The sequence below is a fragment of the Oncorhynchus clarkii genome, chromosome 29 (assembly GCF_045791955.1).
Source record: "Oncorhynchus clarkii lewisi isolate Uvic-CL-2024 chromosome 29, UVic_Ocla_1.0, whole genome shotgun sequence".
In the NCBI taxonomy this organism is placed as follows: Eukaryota; Metazoa; Chordata; class Actinopteri; order Salmoniformes; family Salmonidae; genus Oncorhynchus; species Oncorhynchus clarkii.
The window spans coordinates 1,216,588-1,231,099 of record NC_092175.1 but is presented as its reverse complement, the minus strand read 5'-3'; the positions used below and the strand labels follow the sequence as shown (position 1 = coordinate 1,231,099).

Here is a 14,512-nt window from a genome sequence, read left to right as displayed (position 1 = left end):
CTCTCTGCTTTCACACAGCAAGCGGTACTGTGCATCAAGTCTGACACCAACAGGCTCCTGAACAGCTTCAATTCCCAAGCCATAGACTGTTCTCTCTGCTTTCACACAGCAAGCGGTACCGTGCATCAAGTCTGACACCAACAGTCTCCTGAACCGCTTCTATTCCCAAGCCATAGACTGTTCTCTCTGATTTCACACAGCAAGCGGTACTGTGCATCAAGTCTGACACCAACAGGCTCCTGAACAGCTTCAATTCCCAAGCCATAGACTGTTCTCTCTGCTTTCACACAGCAAGCGGTACCGTGCATCAAGTCTGACACCAACAGTCTCCTGAACCGCTTCTATTCCCAAGCCATAGACTGTTCTCTCTGCTTTCACACAGCAAGCGGTACTGTGCATCAAGTCTGACACCAACAGGCTCCTGAACAGATTTTTTTCTTAACTCACTTGCCTAGTTAAATAAAGGTAAAATAAAGAAATAAAAAATAGACAGGTGCCTTTCCAAATTATGTCCAATCAATTGAATTTACGAACAGGTGGACTCCAATCAAATTGTAGAAACATGTGAAGGATGATCAATGGAAACAGCTGAGCTCAATTCCGAGTCTCATAGCAAAGGGTCTGAATACTTATGTAAGTAAGGTATTTATGTTTCTTGTTTGTTTTGTTTTTAAACCTGTTTTCGCTTTGCAATTATGGCGTATTGTTTGTAGATTGCACATTGTAAATATGGTATTGGAACTGACCTTGTATCTAGGTTCTTACTTTCTTATGTTCTTCTTATTTCTTTGTTCTACCTTATGTTATTTTTAATGCTACATTGATATTGATTACTGCAGTGTTGGGTTTGGTACAATAAAGGCATTTGTGCACGTGACAATGAGAACTTAAAACTTGACGGTTATGGAATTTTGGATGACGGTAATTGGCCAGCCAAATGACTGCGTGTCTCCGTACCGTTCGAAAAGCAATACGTTTTTTTGGGGACGCACATTTTTCTCCTCTTTCACTCCTGACTGTGTTCAAATCAATGATGCCATAAAGGGTGGACTGGCAGCCATTGTGAGTGTACCCAAAGGAGCAATGCAGGAAGTGAAAGTACGTCTAGCCATCAATGTAGGGTGTCCATCCTCTCTGCCCAGAGTGGGTGAAAACACATTTTGCTAGTGACATTTCACTTATGTTATAAAATACATTTTACCAAGACAAATATGATTCTTTATGTTTTGAATTGTTCAATGGGATCTTTCTCTAATAGATCATTAACATTATATCCAAGAAGTTGGATTTTCTAACCTAATACAGCCGATAACAGATTTCACAGACATGCGTGGAACTTTAATTCATATGAACAGTGTATACTACACTGAACAAAAATAGAAACACAACATGCAGCAATTTGAAAGATTTTACTGATTTTACAGTTTGTATAAGGAAATCAGTCAATTGAAATAAATTCATTGGGCCCTACTTTATGGATTTCACATGACTGGGAATACAGATATGCATCTGTTGGTCACAGATACCTTAAAGAAAAGGTAGGAGCGTGGATCAGAAAACCAGTCAGTATCTGGTGTGACCACCATTTGCTTCATGCAACACAACATGTCTTTTTCACAGGCTATTGATTGTGGCCTGTGGAATGTTGCTGTGCGAAGTTGCTGTATATTGACAGGAACTGGAACATGCTGTCGTACACGTCAATCCAGAGCATCTCAAACATGCTCAATAGGTGACACATCTGGTAAGTATGGAGGCCATGGAAGAACTGGGCCATTTTTAGCTTCCAGGAATTGTGTAGAGATCCTTGTGACATGGGGCTGTGCATTATCATGCTGAAACATGAGGTGATGGCTGAGGATGAAAGGCATGACAATGGGCCTCAGGAACTGGTATCTCTGTGCATTCAAATTGACATTGATAAAATGTCATTGTGGTCGTTGTCCGTAGCTCATGCCTGCCCATACCATAACCCCACCGCCAGCCACCATAAGGCACTCTGTTCACAACTTTGACATTAGCAAACCTCTCGCCCACATGATGACGTACACGCTGCCTGCCGTCTGCCCGTTACAATTGAAACCAGGATTCATCCATGAAAAGCACACTTCTTCAGCGTGCCAGTGGCCATCGAAGGTAACCATTTGCCCACTGAAGTCGTTACGACACCGAACTGCAGTCAAGACAAGTGAGCTTCCTTGAGATGAGATTCCTTGAGACGGTTTCTGACAGTTTGTGCAGTAATTATTTGATTGTGCAATCCTACAGTTTCATCAGCTGTCCAGGTGGCTGGTCTCAGACAATCCCGCAGATGAAGAAATGTGGAGGACCTGGGCTGGCGTGGATACACATGGTCTGCGGTTGTGAGGCCAGTTTGACGTACTGCCAAATTCTCTAAAACAACGTTGGAGGTGGCTTATGGTAGAGAAATTAACGTTCAATTATCTGGCAATAGCTCTGGTGGACATTCCTGCAGTCAGCATGCCAATTGTATGTGCCCTCAAAACTTGAGACGTCTGTGGCATTGTGTTGTGTGACAAAACATTTTGGAGTGGCCTTTTATTGTCCCCAGCACAGGGTGTGCCTGTGTAAGGATCCTGTTGTTTAATCAGCTTCTTGATATGCCACATCTGTCAGGTGGATGGATTTTCTTGGCAAAGGAGAAATGCTCACTAACAGGGATGTAATCGAATTCATGCACACAATTTGAGAGTTTTCAGGGATCTTTCATTTCAACTCATGAAGCATGGGTTGACATGTTGCGTTAATATTTTTGTTCAGTATAAAATATGAAAATACTACGTCAGGTCTCAAAATCTATATTGTTTTATGTCCTCCAGATTTGAGAAGAAAGACGACGAGTACAATGGTAAGCTTGTCAAGTAGCCTTAATTCTCACATAGCATGTCACGGTTTTCTAGGTGTGAAGGAGAGTCGGACCAAAATGCGGCGTGGTAAGTGTCCATGGTAAATCTTTAATAAAGAAAGTACTGACACTGCATACAAAACAGTAAAACAAATGACGACCGTGAAGCTACAAATTAGACCTGTGCTGACACAAGCCACTAACATAAACAATCACCCACAAACAAACAGTGCAACCCAGGCTACCTAAGTATGATTCTCAATCAGAGACAACTAATGACACCTGCCTCTGATTGAGAACCATACTAGGCCGAAACATAGAAATAGACAAACTAGACATGTAACATAGAATGCCCACCCAGCTCACACCCTGACCAACCAAAACATAGAAACATACAAAGCAAACTATGGTCAGGGTGTGACATAGCATCCAAACTAACTGACGCAATGCTATTTTCCTGATTTATAACCACATTTTTTCTCTGTCATCCATTTATTTAGTCACTTAGTCACCCATCCTACAAGGGTAAAAACTTCAACCAGTTTTGAACGGATTATGATAGAGACGTGAGGTTTTGGACCATTGGTTTTCTTAGATTATTATCGACACAATTAACATTTTATTTTAACCAGATGCGTTTTTGATTGGACACCCTAAAATATGTGATTTGTTGATTCAACTTAAAATACATTCCATTGTATGAGCCACATCATTAGAATTCAAATTTGACATTACCATGACATGTTTGCATCACAATACAAGGCAGCTATTGCACGAATCAGGGGTTATATCTTTCCTTTTGTTTGTTTTTTTGTGCAGAACGGCACCAGATTAAAATCATAACGCGTCATACCTTTTTGTAGTTAATAAATCCAATGTGAAACTATAGTGTCCTTGATTTTATTTTATTTTATTAGGATCTCTTTTAGTCCCCATTTGGACTAATCTTCCAAGAGTCCTTAACATTAAAATACAATTTATAATACAAACACACTTTCACATATAACACACTGTTACAAACATACATAATACCATAATGCATAATGACCCAAGAAATACTCAATCTAAAATAAAAAATAAAAATATTTATTCTTCATCTACTATAGTCCCACAACATTTATATATACTATATTTAAATGGTTTTTAAATAATGTTTAAACTTATATATTGAAAGGTTTCTAGTTTGCTCAGTTAATTTATTCCATTTCTTTATTGCTCTAAATCTAAATGTTATTTTGCCCATTTCTTTTTTCTGTCTGGATAACGCAGAGATGGTGGACAATCTATTCCTAGTATTTACGGAATGTCTGTCTCTTACCAACTGAATACCATTGTGAATAGAACTTGGCCGTTTTAAATGATGTATATTATAAAATAAGATAAGCATGTTTTTTTCAATTATCCTGTCGATTGATGACCAACCAAGAACACTGCGCATGACTGAAACAGAAGAATCATATCTCCACCTTAAAACAATCCTTGCTGCTTTATTCTGTGCATTCTGCAGCCTCCTAACTTCACCTCTCCTAACTTTGTAATGTCAGTAGGCTACTAGACTATGCTTCCGAGGGACAGGTTGCCTACAAACACACACACACACACACACACACCAGGTTTTCCATTAGCCGGTAGGCATAATTGCAAAAAAGACGATTAAATGAAATTGTAGCCAGGAGAGGCTGTCTATCATAGCCTTCAGCCCGAATTTGCGCTTCACCATCATTCTCACACTCATTGCGGGCATCTGCTGAGGAGAGAGAGGAAGAGAGTGGAACCTTGGTCTAGGCTGTTTTCTGAAACCAATTCAATAAAATTGGAGCCAGCAATGGCCAGGAGAGGCTGTCTGTCCAATGTCTATCGAGGAGAGAGCGAAAGAGAGTGGAGCCTTGGTCTAGGTTACTGTTGATTACGAAGATGGAGGCCTTTTTGTTAAACAAATGTTAGATGAAAAAGAGCAGGCTTATGCCTACAGTGAAAAAGCATACAAGAGGAATATCCTCTTTTATTGTAGTGGACTAAGATGGGAAGAAATGTAGTGTGCAACTTGCAATTCAGGTAGGATGCAATTTTGGAACATACATTTTTTTATTTTCGTATTTATAATCATTTGTTTTATTATTATTGTATATCATTGTTATTATTGTAAGCCTATGTATTCATTGAAATCAGTTCTTTTTTTACATATAAACAATGGCTTGACTTAATTTGAAAATTACCCCAATAAAGTTAAGAATCTTTTGTGAAGGTTTGGTGTGGCTATTATTAAGCTTTAGCTACTGCAAGCTATGATTGCAGTGAGCATCGACGCTCCAACTGACTCCAACATTTGACCTTGAGGTGAGGAAGAATGTTTTAGGCCTACCAGAGTTACTCCTAGTTACTCCTATAATCTAATAATATACTTATTATTGCTTATCTTTATACAACATATTTTGATTAAACTTTCACGAGTTAGCCTCCTTATGTAACCCTATATCTGTATAGCAGACGCAGTACCCATCTGACATAATCGGTGTTGTACAATGCCGCTGGTAAATGTATTTCTCTATCTCTCTGGGGCTAGGCCTAAGCTTATCTCCCTTTATTTATATAAACAGTTCCAGTCAAAAGTTTGGACACCTACTCATTCAAGAAGTTTTCTTTATTTGTACTATTTTCTACATTGTAGAATACTAGTGAAGACATCAAAACTATGAAATAACACATATGGAATCATGTAGTAACCAAAAACATGTTAAACAAATATATTTTTAATTTGCCTTGACGACAGCTTTTCACACGCTTGGCATTCTCTCAACAATTGTTAACCTGTCTAGGACTGGGGTTCCTAATCAAATTTCTCAAACATAAAAGTATTAGGCACCATTTTAAAGAGAACATTCTCGTTATTCCAGCCACAGTGTCTGATTTAAAAAATGCTTTACAGCGAAAGCTCCACAAACGATTATGTTAGGTCACCACCAACTCACAGAAAAACCCAGCCATTTTTCCAGCCAAAGAGGGGAGTCAAAAAAGCACATATATAGATAGAATTAATCACTAACCTTTGATGATCTTCATCAGATGACAATCATAGGATTTCATGTTACACAATACATGTATGTTTTGTTCGGTAAAGTTCATATTTATATCCAAAGATCTTATTTTACAATGGCGTGTTATGTTCAGTAGTTCCAAAACATGCAGTTATATTGCAGAGAGCCACATGAATTCACAGAAATACTAATTATAAATGTTGATGAAAATTCAAGTGTTATGAATGGAACTTTAGATACACTTCTCCTTAATGCAACCGCTGTGTCCGATTTTTTTTTTTTAACTTTACGGAAAAAGCATAATCTGTTAGGGCGTTTGGTGAACAAATCCAAAAGCTCGTTCAGGTCCAGACGGACGAAAAGTTCAAAAAGTTATATTACAGGTCGAAGAAACTTGTCAAACTAAGTATAGAATCAATCTTTATGATGTTTTTATCATAAATGTTCAATAATGTTCCAACTGGAGAATTCCATTGTCTGTAGAAAAGCAATGGAACGAGAGATACCTCTCATGTGAAATGCGTGTGACTGAGAACGAGGCTGCTGGCAGACCCCTTAGTCAAACAGCTCCCATCTGGCCCCCCTTCACAGTAGAAGCCTGAAACAACGTTCTTAAGACGGTTGACATCTAGTTAGCCTCCTTATGTAACCCTATATCTGTATAGCAGACGCAGTACCCATCTGACATAATCGGTGTTGTACAATGCCGCTGGAAGCCTTAGGAAGTGCAACATAACCCATATCCCACTGTGAATTCGATAGGGGCTGAGTTCAAAAACTACAAACCTCAGATTTCCCCCACTTCCTGTTTGGATTTTTTCTCAGGTTTTTGCCTGCCATATGAGTTCTGTTAAACTCACAGACTTCATTCAAACCGTTTTAGAAACTTCAGTGTTTTCTATCCAATACTAATAATAATATGCATATATTAGCATCTGGGACATAGTAGGAGGCAGTTCACTCTGGGCACGCTATTCATCCAAAAGGGAAAATGCTGCCCCCTATCCCAAAGAAGTTGAATCAAGTCAAATTGTATTTGTCACATGCGCCGAATACAACCTTCAAGTGAAATGTTTACTTACAAGCCCTTAACCAACAATGCAGTTTTAAGAAAATACAACAACAAAAAGTAAGAGATAAGAATTGCAAAGAATTAAAGAGAAGCAGTAAATAACAATAGTGGGTCTGTATTAAAGGGGGTACCAGTACAGAGTCAATGTGTTAATGTGCAGGGGCACCGGTGTTGAGGTAATTGAGGTAATTATGTACATGTAGGTAGAGTTATTAAAGTGGCTATGCATAGATAATAACAGAGAGTAGCAGCAGTGTGAGGGGCAATGCAAAAACTGGGTAGCCATTTGATTAGATGTTCAGGAGTCTTATGAAATAACACATATGGAATCATGTATACCACCCCTACCTTGTCACAAAACAACAGAGTTTGGTCAACCATTGTTTGCCAATGCTGTGATAAGATATTGTGTAAAATAATGAATCTGAAGAATGTATCTGCACTTTGTTTGTAGGCTAGCCTGTTAAACTCTGACCCCCTCTGGTGGCATTTTCTAAACAATGCATTTCAGCCACACCCGTCGCAGACTGGTGGATAAAATCGAGCACACAGCCATCAATCTCCTTTGACAAGCATTGGCAGTAAAATGGCCTTTCTGAAGAGCTCAGGGACTTTTAACGTGGTACCGTCATAGGATGCCACCTTTTCAACAAGTCAGTTTATCAAATTTCTGCCCTGCTAAAGCTGCCCTGTTCAACTGTAAGTGCTGTTATAGTGAAGTGGAAACGTCTCGGAGCAACAACCGCTCAGCTGCGAAGTGGTAGGCCACAAAAGCTCACAGAATGGGACCGCAGAGTGCTAAAGCACATAGCGTGTAAAAATCTTCTGTCCTCAGTTGCAACACTCACTAGCAAGTTCCCAACTGCCTCTATCGAATGTCTATCGAGGAGAGAGAGAAAGACTGTGGAGCCTTGGTCTGGGTTAATGCGTTTGAGCCAATCAATTGTGTTGTGACAAGGTAGGGTTGGTATACACAAGATAGCCCTATTTACAGGCTCTAACCAATAGTGCAAAAAAGGTATTATGTGAACAATAGGTAGGTAAAGAAATAAAACGACAGTAAAAAGACAGGCTATATACAGTAGAGAGGCTATAAAAGTAGCGAGGCTACATACAGACACTGGTTAGTCAGGCTGATTGAGGTAGTATGTACATGTAGATATGGTTAAAGTGACTATGCATATATGATGAACAGAGAGTAGCAGTAGCGTAAGAGAGGTGTTGGCGGGTGGTGGGAGGCGGGACACAATGCAGATAGCCGGGTTAGCCAATGTGCGGTTGGTCGGCACTGGTTGGTCGGCCCAATTGAGGTAGTATGTACATGAATGTATAGTTAAAGTGACTGTGCATGTATGATAATCAGAGAGTAGCATCAGCGTAAAAGAGGGGTTGGGGGGGGCACACAATGCAAATAGTCCGGGTAGCCATTTTATTACCTGTTCAGGAGTCTTCTGGCTTGGGGGTAAAAACTGTTGAGAAGCCTTTTTGTCCTAGACTTAGCACTCCGGTACCGCTTGCCATGCGGTAGTAGAGAGAACAGTCTATGACTGTGGTGGCTGGGGTCTTTGACAATTTTTAGGGCCTTCCTCTGACACCGCCTGGTGTAGAGGTCCTGGATGGCAGGCAGCTTAGCCCCAGTGATGTATTGGGCCGTACACACTACCCTCTGTAGTGCCTTGTGGTCAGAGGCCCGAGCAATTGCCGTACCAGGCAGTGATGCAACCAGTCAGGATGCTCTCGATGTTGCAGCTGTAGAACCTTTTGAGGATCTCAGGACACATGCCAAATCTTTTTAGTTTCCTGAGGGGGAATAGGCTTTGTCGTGCCCTCTTCACGACTGTCTTGGTTTCTTGGACCATTCTAGTTTGTTGTTGATGTGGACACCAAGGAACGTGAAGCCCTCAACCTGCTCCACTACAGCCCTGTCGATTAGAATCACTTTAAGACATGAAGATCAGTCAATCCGGAAAAGTTTCTTCAAGTGCAGCCGCAATAACCCTAAAGCGCTATGATGAAACTAGCTCTCATGAGGGCCGCCACAGGAAAGGAAGACCTCGAGTTACCTCTGCTGCAGAGGATAAGTTCATAAGAGTTACATACTTCAGAGTTCAGGTAACAGACACATCTCAACATCAACTGTTTAGAGGAGACTGCGTGAATCAGGCCTTTATGGTCAAATTGCTGCAAAGAAACCACTAGTAAAGGACACCTATAAGAAGAAGATACTTGCTTGGGCCAAGAAACACACAGTGGAAATCTGTCCTTTGGTCTGATGAGTCCAAATATGAGATTTTTGTGAGACACAGAGTAGGTGAACAGATGATCTCAAATAGCCTATCAGAAGCTTCTGAAGCCATGACATCATTTTTTGAAATTTTCCAAGCTGTTTAAAGGCACAGTCAACTTAGTGTATGTAAACTTCTGACCAGTGGAAAGCTGAGCAGGGGGCCTCCCCCAGGGGGCGTGGAGCTGGGTGGTTAGGACGGTTTCTGTGGAAAACCAGGATTATGGCTGGGTCGAGGATGTCCTGGGAAGTGACCCAGGACCGTTCTTCGGGTCCGTACCCCTCTTTGAGTCAAGAAGGGCTTGGACGGAATTAGCCAACGTCAAACGGAGGGGTACGGACTTCAACTGTAAGTGAGCGTAGCATGTACAGTTGAAGTCAGAAGTTTACGTACACCTTAGACAAATACATTTAAACTCAGTTTTTCACAATTCCTGACATTTAATCCTAGTAAAAATTCCCTGTTTTATGACAGTTAGGATCACCACTTTATTTTAAGAATGTGAAATGTCAGAATAATAGTAGAGAGAATGATTTATTTCAGCTTTTATTTCTTTCATCACATTCCCAGTGGGTCAGAAGTTACCATACACTCAAATAGTATTTGGTAGCATTGCCTTTAAATTGTTTAACTTGGGTCAAAGGTTTTGGGTAGCCTTCCACAAGCTTCCCACGATAAATTGGGTGAATTTTGGCCCATTCCTCCTGACAGAACTGGTGTAACTGAGTCAGGTTTCTTGGCCTCCTTGCTCTCACACATTTTTTCAGTTCTGCCCACCAATTTTCTATGGGATTGAGGTCAGGGCTTTGTAATGGCCACTCCAATACCTTGACTTTGTTGTCCTTAAGCCATTTTGCTACAACTTTGGAAGTATGCTTGGTGTCATTGTCCATTTGGAAGACCCATTTGCGACCAAACTTTAACTTCCTGAATGATGTCTCGAGATGTTGCTTCAATATATCCAACTAACTCTCCTTCCCTCATGATGCCATCTATTTTGTGAAGTGCACCAGTCCCTCCTGCAGCAAAGCAACCCCACAACATGATGCTGCCACCCCCGTGTTCTTCAGCTTGCAAGCCTCCTCCTTTTTCCTCCAAACATAACGATGGTCATTATGGCCAAACAGTTCTATTTTTGTTTCATCAGACCAGAGGACATTTCTCCAAAAAGTATGATCTTTGTCCCCATGTGCAGTTGCAAACCGTAGTCTGGCTTTTATATGGCGGTTTTGGAGCAGTGGCTTCTTCCTTGCTGAGCGACCTTTCAGGTTATGTCGATAGAAGACTCGTTTTACTGTGGATATAGATATTTTTGTACCTATTTCCTCCAGCATCTTCACAAGGTCCTTTGCTGTTGTATGACAGCTGCGTGGTCCTATGGTGTTTATACTTGCGTACTATTGTTTGTACAGATGAACGTGGTACCTTCAGGCATTTGGAAATTGCTCCCAAGGATGAACCTGGCTGATTTCTTTAGATTTTCCCATGATGTCAAGCAAAGAGGCACTGAATTTGAAGGAAGGCCTTGAAATACATCCACGGGTACACCTCCAATTGACTCAAATTATGTCAATTAGCCTATCAGAAGCTTCTGAAGCCATGACATAATTTTCAGAAATTTTCCAAGCTGTTTAAAGGCACAGTCAACTTAGTGTATTTAAACTTCTGACCAGTGGAATTGTGATACAGTGAATTATAAGTGAAATAATGTCTGTAAACAATTGTTGGAAAAAGTACTTGTGTCATGCACGAAGTAGATGTCCTAACCGACTTGCCAAAACTATAGTTTGTTGACCAGAAAATTGTGGAGTGGTTGAAAAATGAATTTTATTGACTCCAACCTAAGTGTATGTTATCTTCCGACTTCATCTGTAGCTAGCTAGCTAGCTAAGCAAACAACGTGTCATTTAGCTTGCTTCATTAGAGATTAAGTTTGTTCTTCACGTTTGGCTGAGAAATCGACCGGAAATTGCGGTCACGAAAGCGCCAAAAAATATTCAAAATTAGTTCCATAATATCGACAGAAACATGGCAAACGTTGTTTATAATCAATCCTCAAGGTGTTTTTCAAATATCTATTCGATAATATATCCACCGGGACAATTGGTTTTTCAGTAGGACCGATTGGAAAAATGGCTACCTCTGTATTTTACGCGAGAATTACTCAGAGCCATCAGGTGACCACTTACACAATGTAGCCGCTTACTGGTATTCTTCAACATAAATGTGTAAAACTACGTCACAATGCTGTAGACACCTTGGGGAATACGTAGAAAAAGTAGTCTGGTTGATAGCCCATTCACTGCTCAATAGGGACGCATTGGAACGCAGAGCTTTCATAACATGAGGCACTTCCGGATTGGATTTTTCTCAGGCTTTCGCCTGCAATATCAGTTCTGTTATACTCACAGACAATATTTTTTACAGTTTTGGAAACTTTAGAGTGTTTTCTATCCTATGCTGTCAATTATATGCATATTCTAGCATCTTGTCCTGACAAAATATCCTGTTTACTTTGGGAACGTAATTTTTCCAAAAATGAAAATACTGCCCCCTAGTCACAAGAGGTTTTAAGGACAGCAAAGTCAAGGTATTGGAGTTGCCATCACAAATCCCTGACCTCAGTCCTATAGAACATTTTGTGGGCAGAACTGAAAAAGCATGTGAGCAAGGTGGCCGACAACCCTGACTCCGATACACCAGCTCTGTCAGGAGGAATGGGCCAAAATTCGCCCAACTTATTGTAGCCATTTCTGCCGTGCTGCCTCCTCATATCGCCGCCGCTCAGCTTTCGCTGCCTCCAGCTCTGCTTTGGGGCGGCGATATTCCCCAGCCTGTGCCCAGGGTCCTTCTCCGTTTAAAATCTCCTCCCATGTCCAGGAGTCCTAAAATTTTGGCCGCTGCTGCTTTTTGTCCGTTTCCACGCCGCTTGGTCCTTGGTTGGTGGGTGATTCTATCACGATCGTCGTAAGAAGCGGACCAAAGCGCAGCGTGGTGTGAATACATTGTTTAATGGATGACGAAAAACACGGAGTAAACTGAACAAACTAGCAAATCAACAAACGACCATGACTGCTAATGAAACATAGTGCAAACATAGACAATCACCCACAACCCACAATGACAAAACAGGCTACCTAAATATGGTTCCCAATCAGAGACAACGACTAACACCTGCCTCTGATTGAGAACCATATCAGGCCAAACACAGAAACAGACAAACTAGACATACAACATAGAATGCCCACTCAGATCACACCCTGACCAAACAAAACATATATACATACAAAGCAAACTATGGTCAGGGCGTGACATACAAGCGACTATCAAATATTCCCTACTCTACTAAAGACTGATAAGATACTGTTTTTTCATTTTTTTTCATGACTAAGTGAAATCTAGCAGACTAAGGGAATTGGACATTTTCCAACTTGGTTATTGCATTATTAAATTGCAGCCAGTCTTTCACAGCAGACACAGATGCTGACTTCTAAATTGACCTCAAGTCTGGCCCCTGTGTGCCATTCAGAGGTAGAATGGGCAAGACAAAATATTTAAGTGCCTTTGAACGGGGTATGGTAGTCGGTATCAGCCACACTGTTTTGTCTCAAGAACTGCAACGCTGCTGGGTTTTTCACGTTTCCCGTGTGTATCAACAATGGTCCACCACCCAAAGGCCATCCAGCCAACTTGACACAACTGTGGGAAGCATTGAATTCAACATGTGGAACGCGTTTGACACCGTGTAGTGTCCATGCCCCACCAATTCAATATTGGGAAGGTGTCCCTAATATATGGTATACTCATGGTAAGTATTACATCTTGCCTTCAGATTGGCTGGGTGGAATGTCACCATAATGCTTCCACCTTGCCAATTCTCTAAGATCTACAGGAGTGGCTAGGGAATAGGGTTTTGGCCAGATTTTGCACTTAGCCCCTGTAATGGAACTCTGTCATTTGGCCCTCATTTGGCCTAACCCCAAACCACATACTGACGTCCCACTCCCCCTCTCTCTCCCTCCCTCCCCCTCAGGTGGTGAAGCCCGTCCCCCTGCGACCAAACGGGAGCGAGGCAGGTTGCAAAGGGGCCGAGGATGAATCCAACACGCTCACCAACGCTTCCCCCCAGCAGATCGGTGGCCTCCGCAGCCCTTCCCCTGGACACCCCTCTTCCTCCTCCTCCTCCTCTTCCTCTGGCAGGGCCTGTGGGAAGCCTGAGTCCCCAGGGGTGCACAGGAAGAGGGCCTCGCCCGTGCCAGTGAGTAGCCACACACACATACGTAGCATGCACACACACATATGAGAACATCAGCTATGTGTTTAGGCGTACTTCATAGTATTTGAGAATGCATAGACATATAGTTTCAAGTTTCAAAGTTTATTTGCCACGTGCACAGGATACAACAGATGTAAAACAGTACAGGGAAATTCTTACCTTGACTTCATAGCTCTTTCCCAAGAATCCAGTGATAATAATATAGATTAAAAAAAATAAAAGAACTAAGATGAACTATGATGTGAGTTAAAGAAACATGAGAATGCAAGACATTTTCTAATAATATACCATTGATTAGATATTAACAGGAACTACACCCCCCCGTTCAGCTGAAACGGTCGCGCAGGGAATGCAAAAATATTCTTAGAAATATTTAACCTCCACACATTAACAAGTCCAATACCTCAAATGAAAGATAACCACCTTGTTCATCTACCCAGCGTGTCAGATTTTTTAAATGTTTTACGGCGAAAACACAGGATATATTTATGTTAGACCACCACCAAAACAAAGAAAAAACGTAGCCATTTTGTACCACAAAAGATAAAATGACAAAAGCAGGATTTTTAAAAAAATCATTCACTAACCTTTTGAAAATCTTCATCAGATGACACTCATATGACATGTTACACAATACATTTATGTTTTGTTCGATAATATGCATATTTATATCCATAAATCTCGGTTTACATTGACGCCATGTTCAAAAAATTCTCCAAAATGTCCAGAGGAATTATAGAAAGCTACTCCAGATAACAGAAATACTCATCATAAAATTTGACTAAAGATACATGTTCTACATATAATTAAAAAGATACACTGGTTCTTAATGCAACCGCTGTGTCACATTTTTTTTTTACGTTACGGAAAAAGCCTAACATTGCAATAATCTGAGACGGCGCTCAGACGTAACAATATTTCTCCGCTATGTTGGAGTCAACAGAAATACAAAATTACAACATAAATATTCCCTTACCT

General features: G+C 40.9%; 1 protein-coding gene across 1 annotated transcript in view; it reads left to right on the top strand.

The window, feature by feature from the left end:
* The window catches only part of LOC139388136 (mitogen-activated protein kinase kinase kinase 1-like), a 157,385-nt gene that overhangs the window by 57,278 nt on the left and 85,595 nt on the right, over positions 1–14,512 (top strand). The window contains exon 3 of the mRNA XM_071134719.1: positions 13,292–13,516. Coding sequence (XP_070990820.1) covers positions 13,292–13,516 — 225 coding nt within the window. The remainder of the gene's footprint in view (positions 1–13,291; positions 13,517–14,512) is intronic.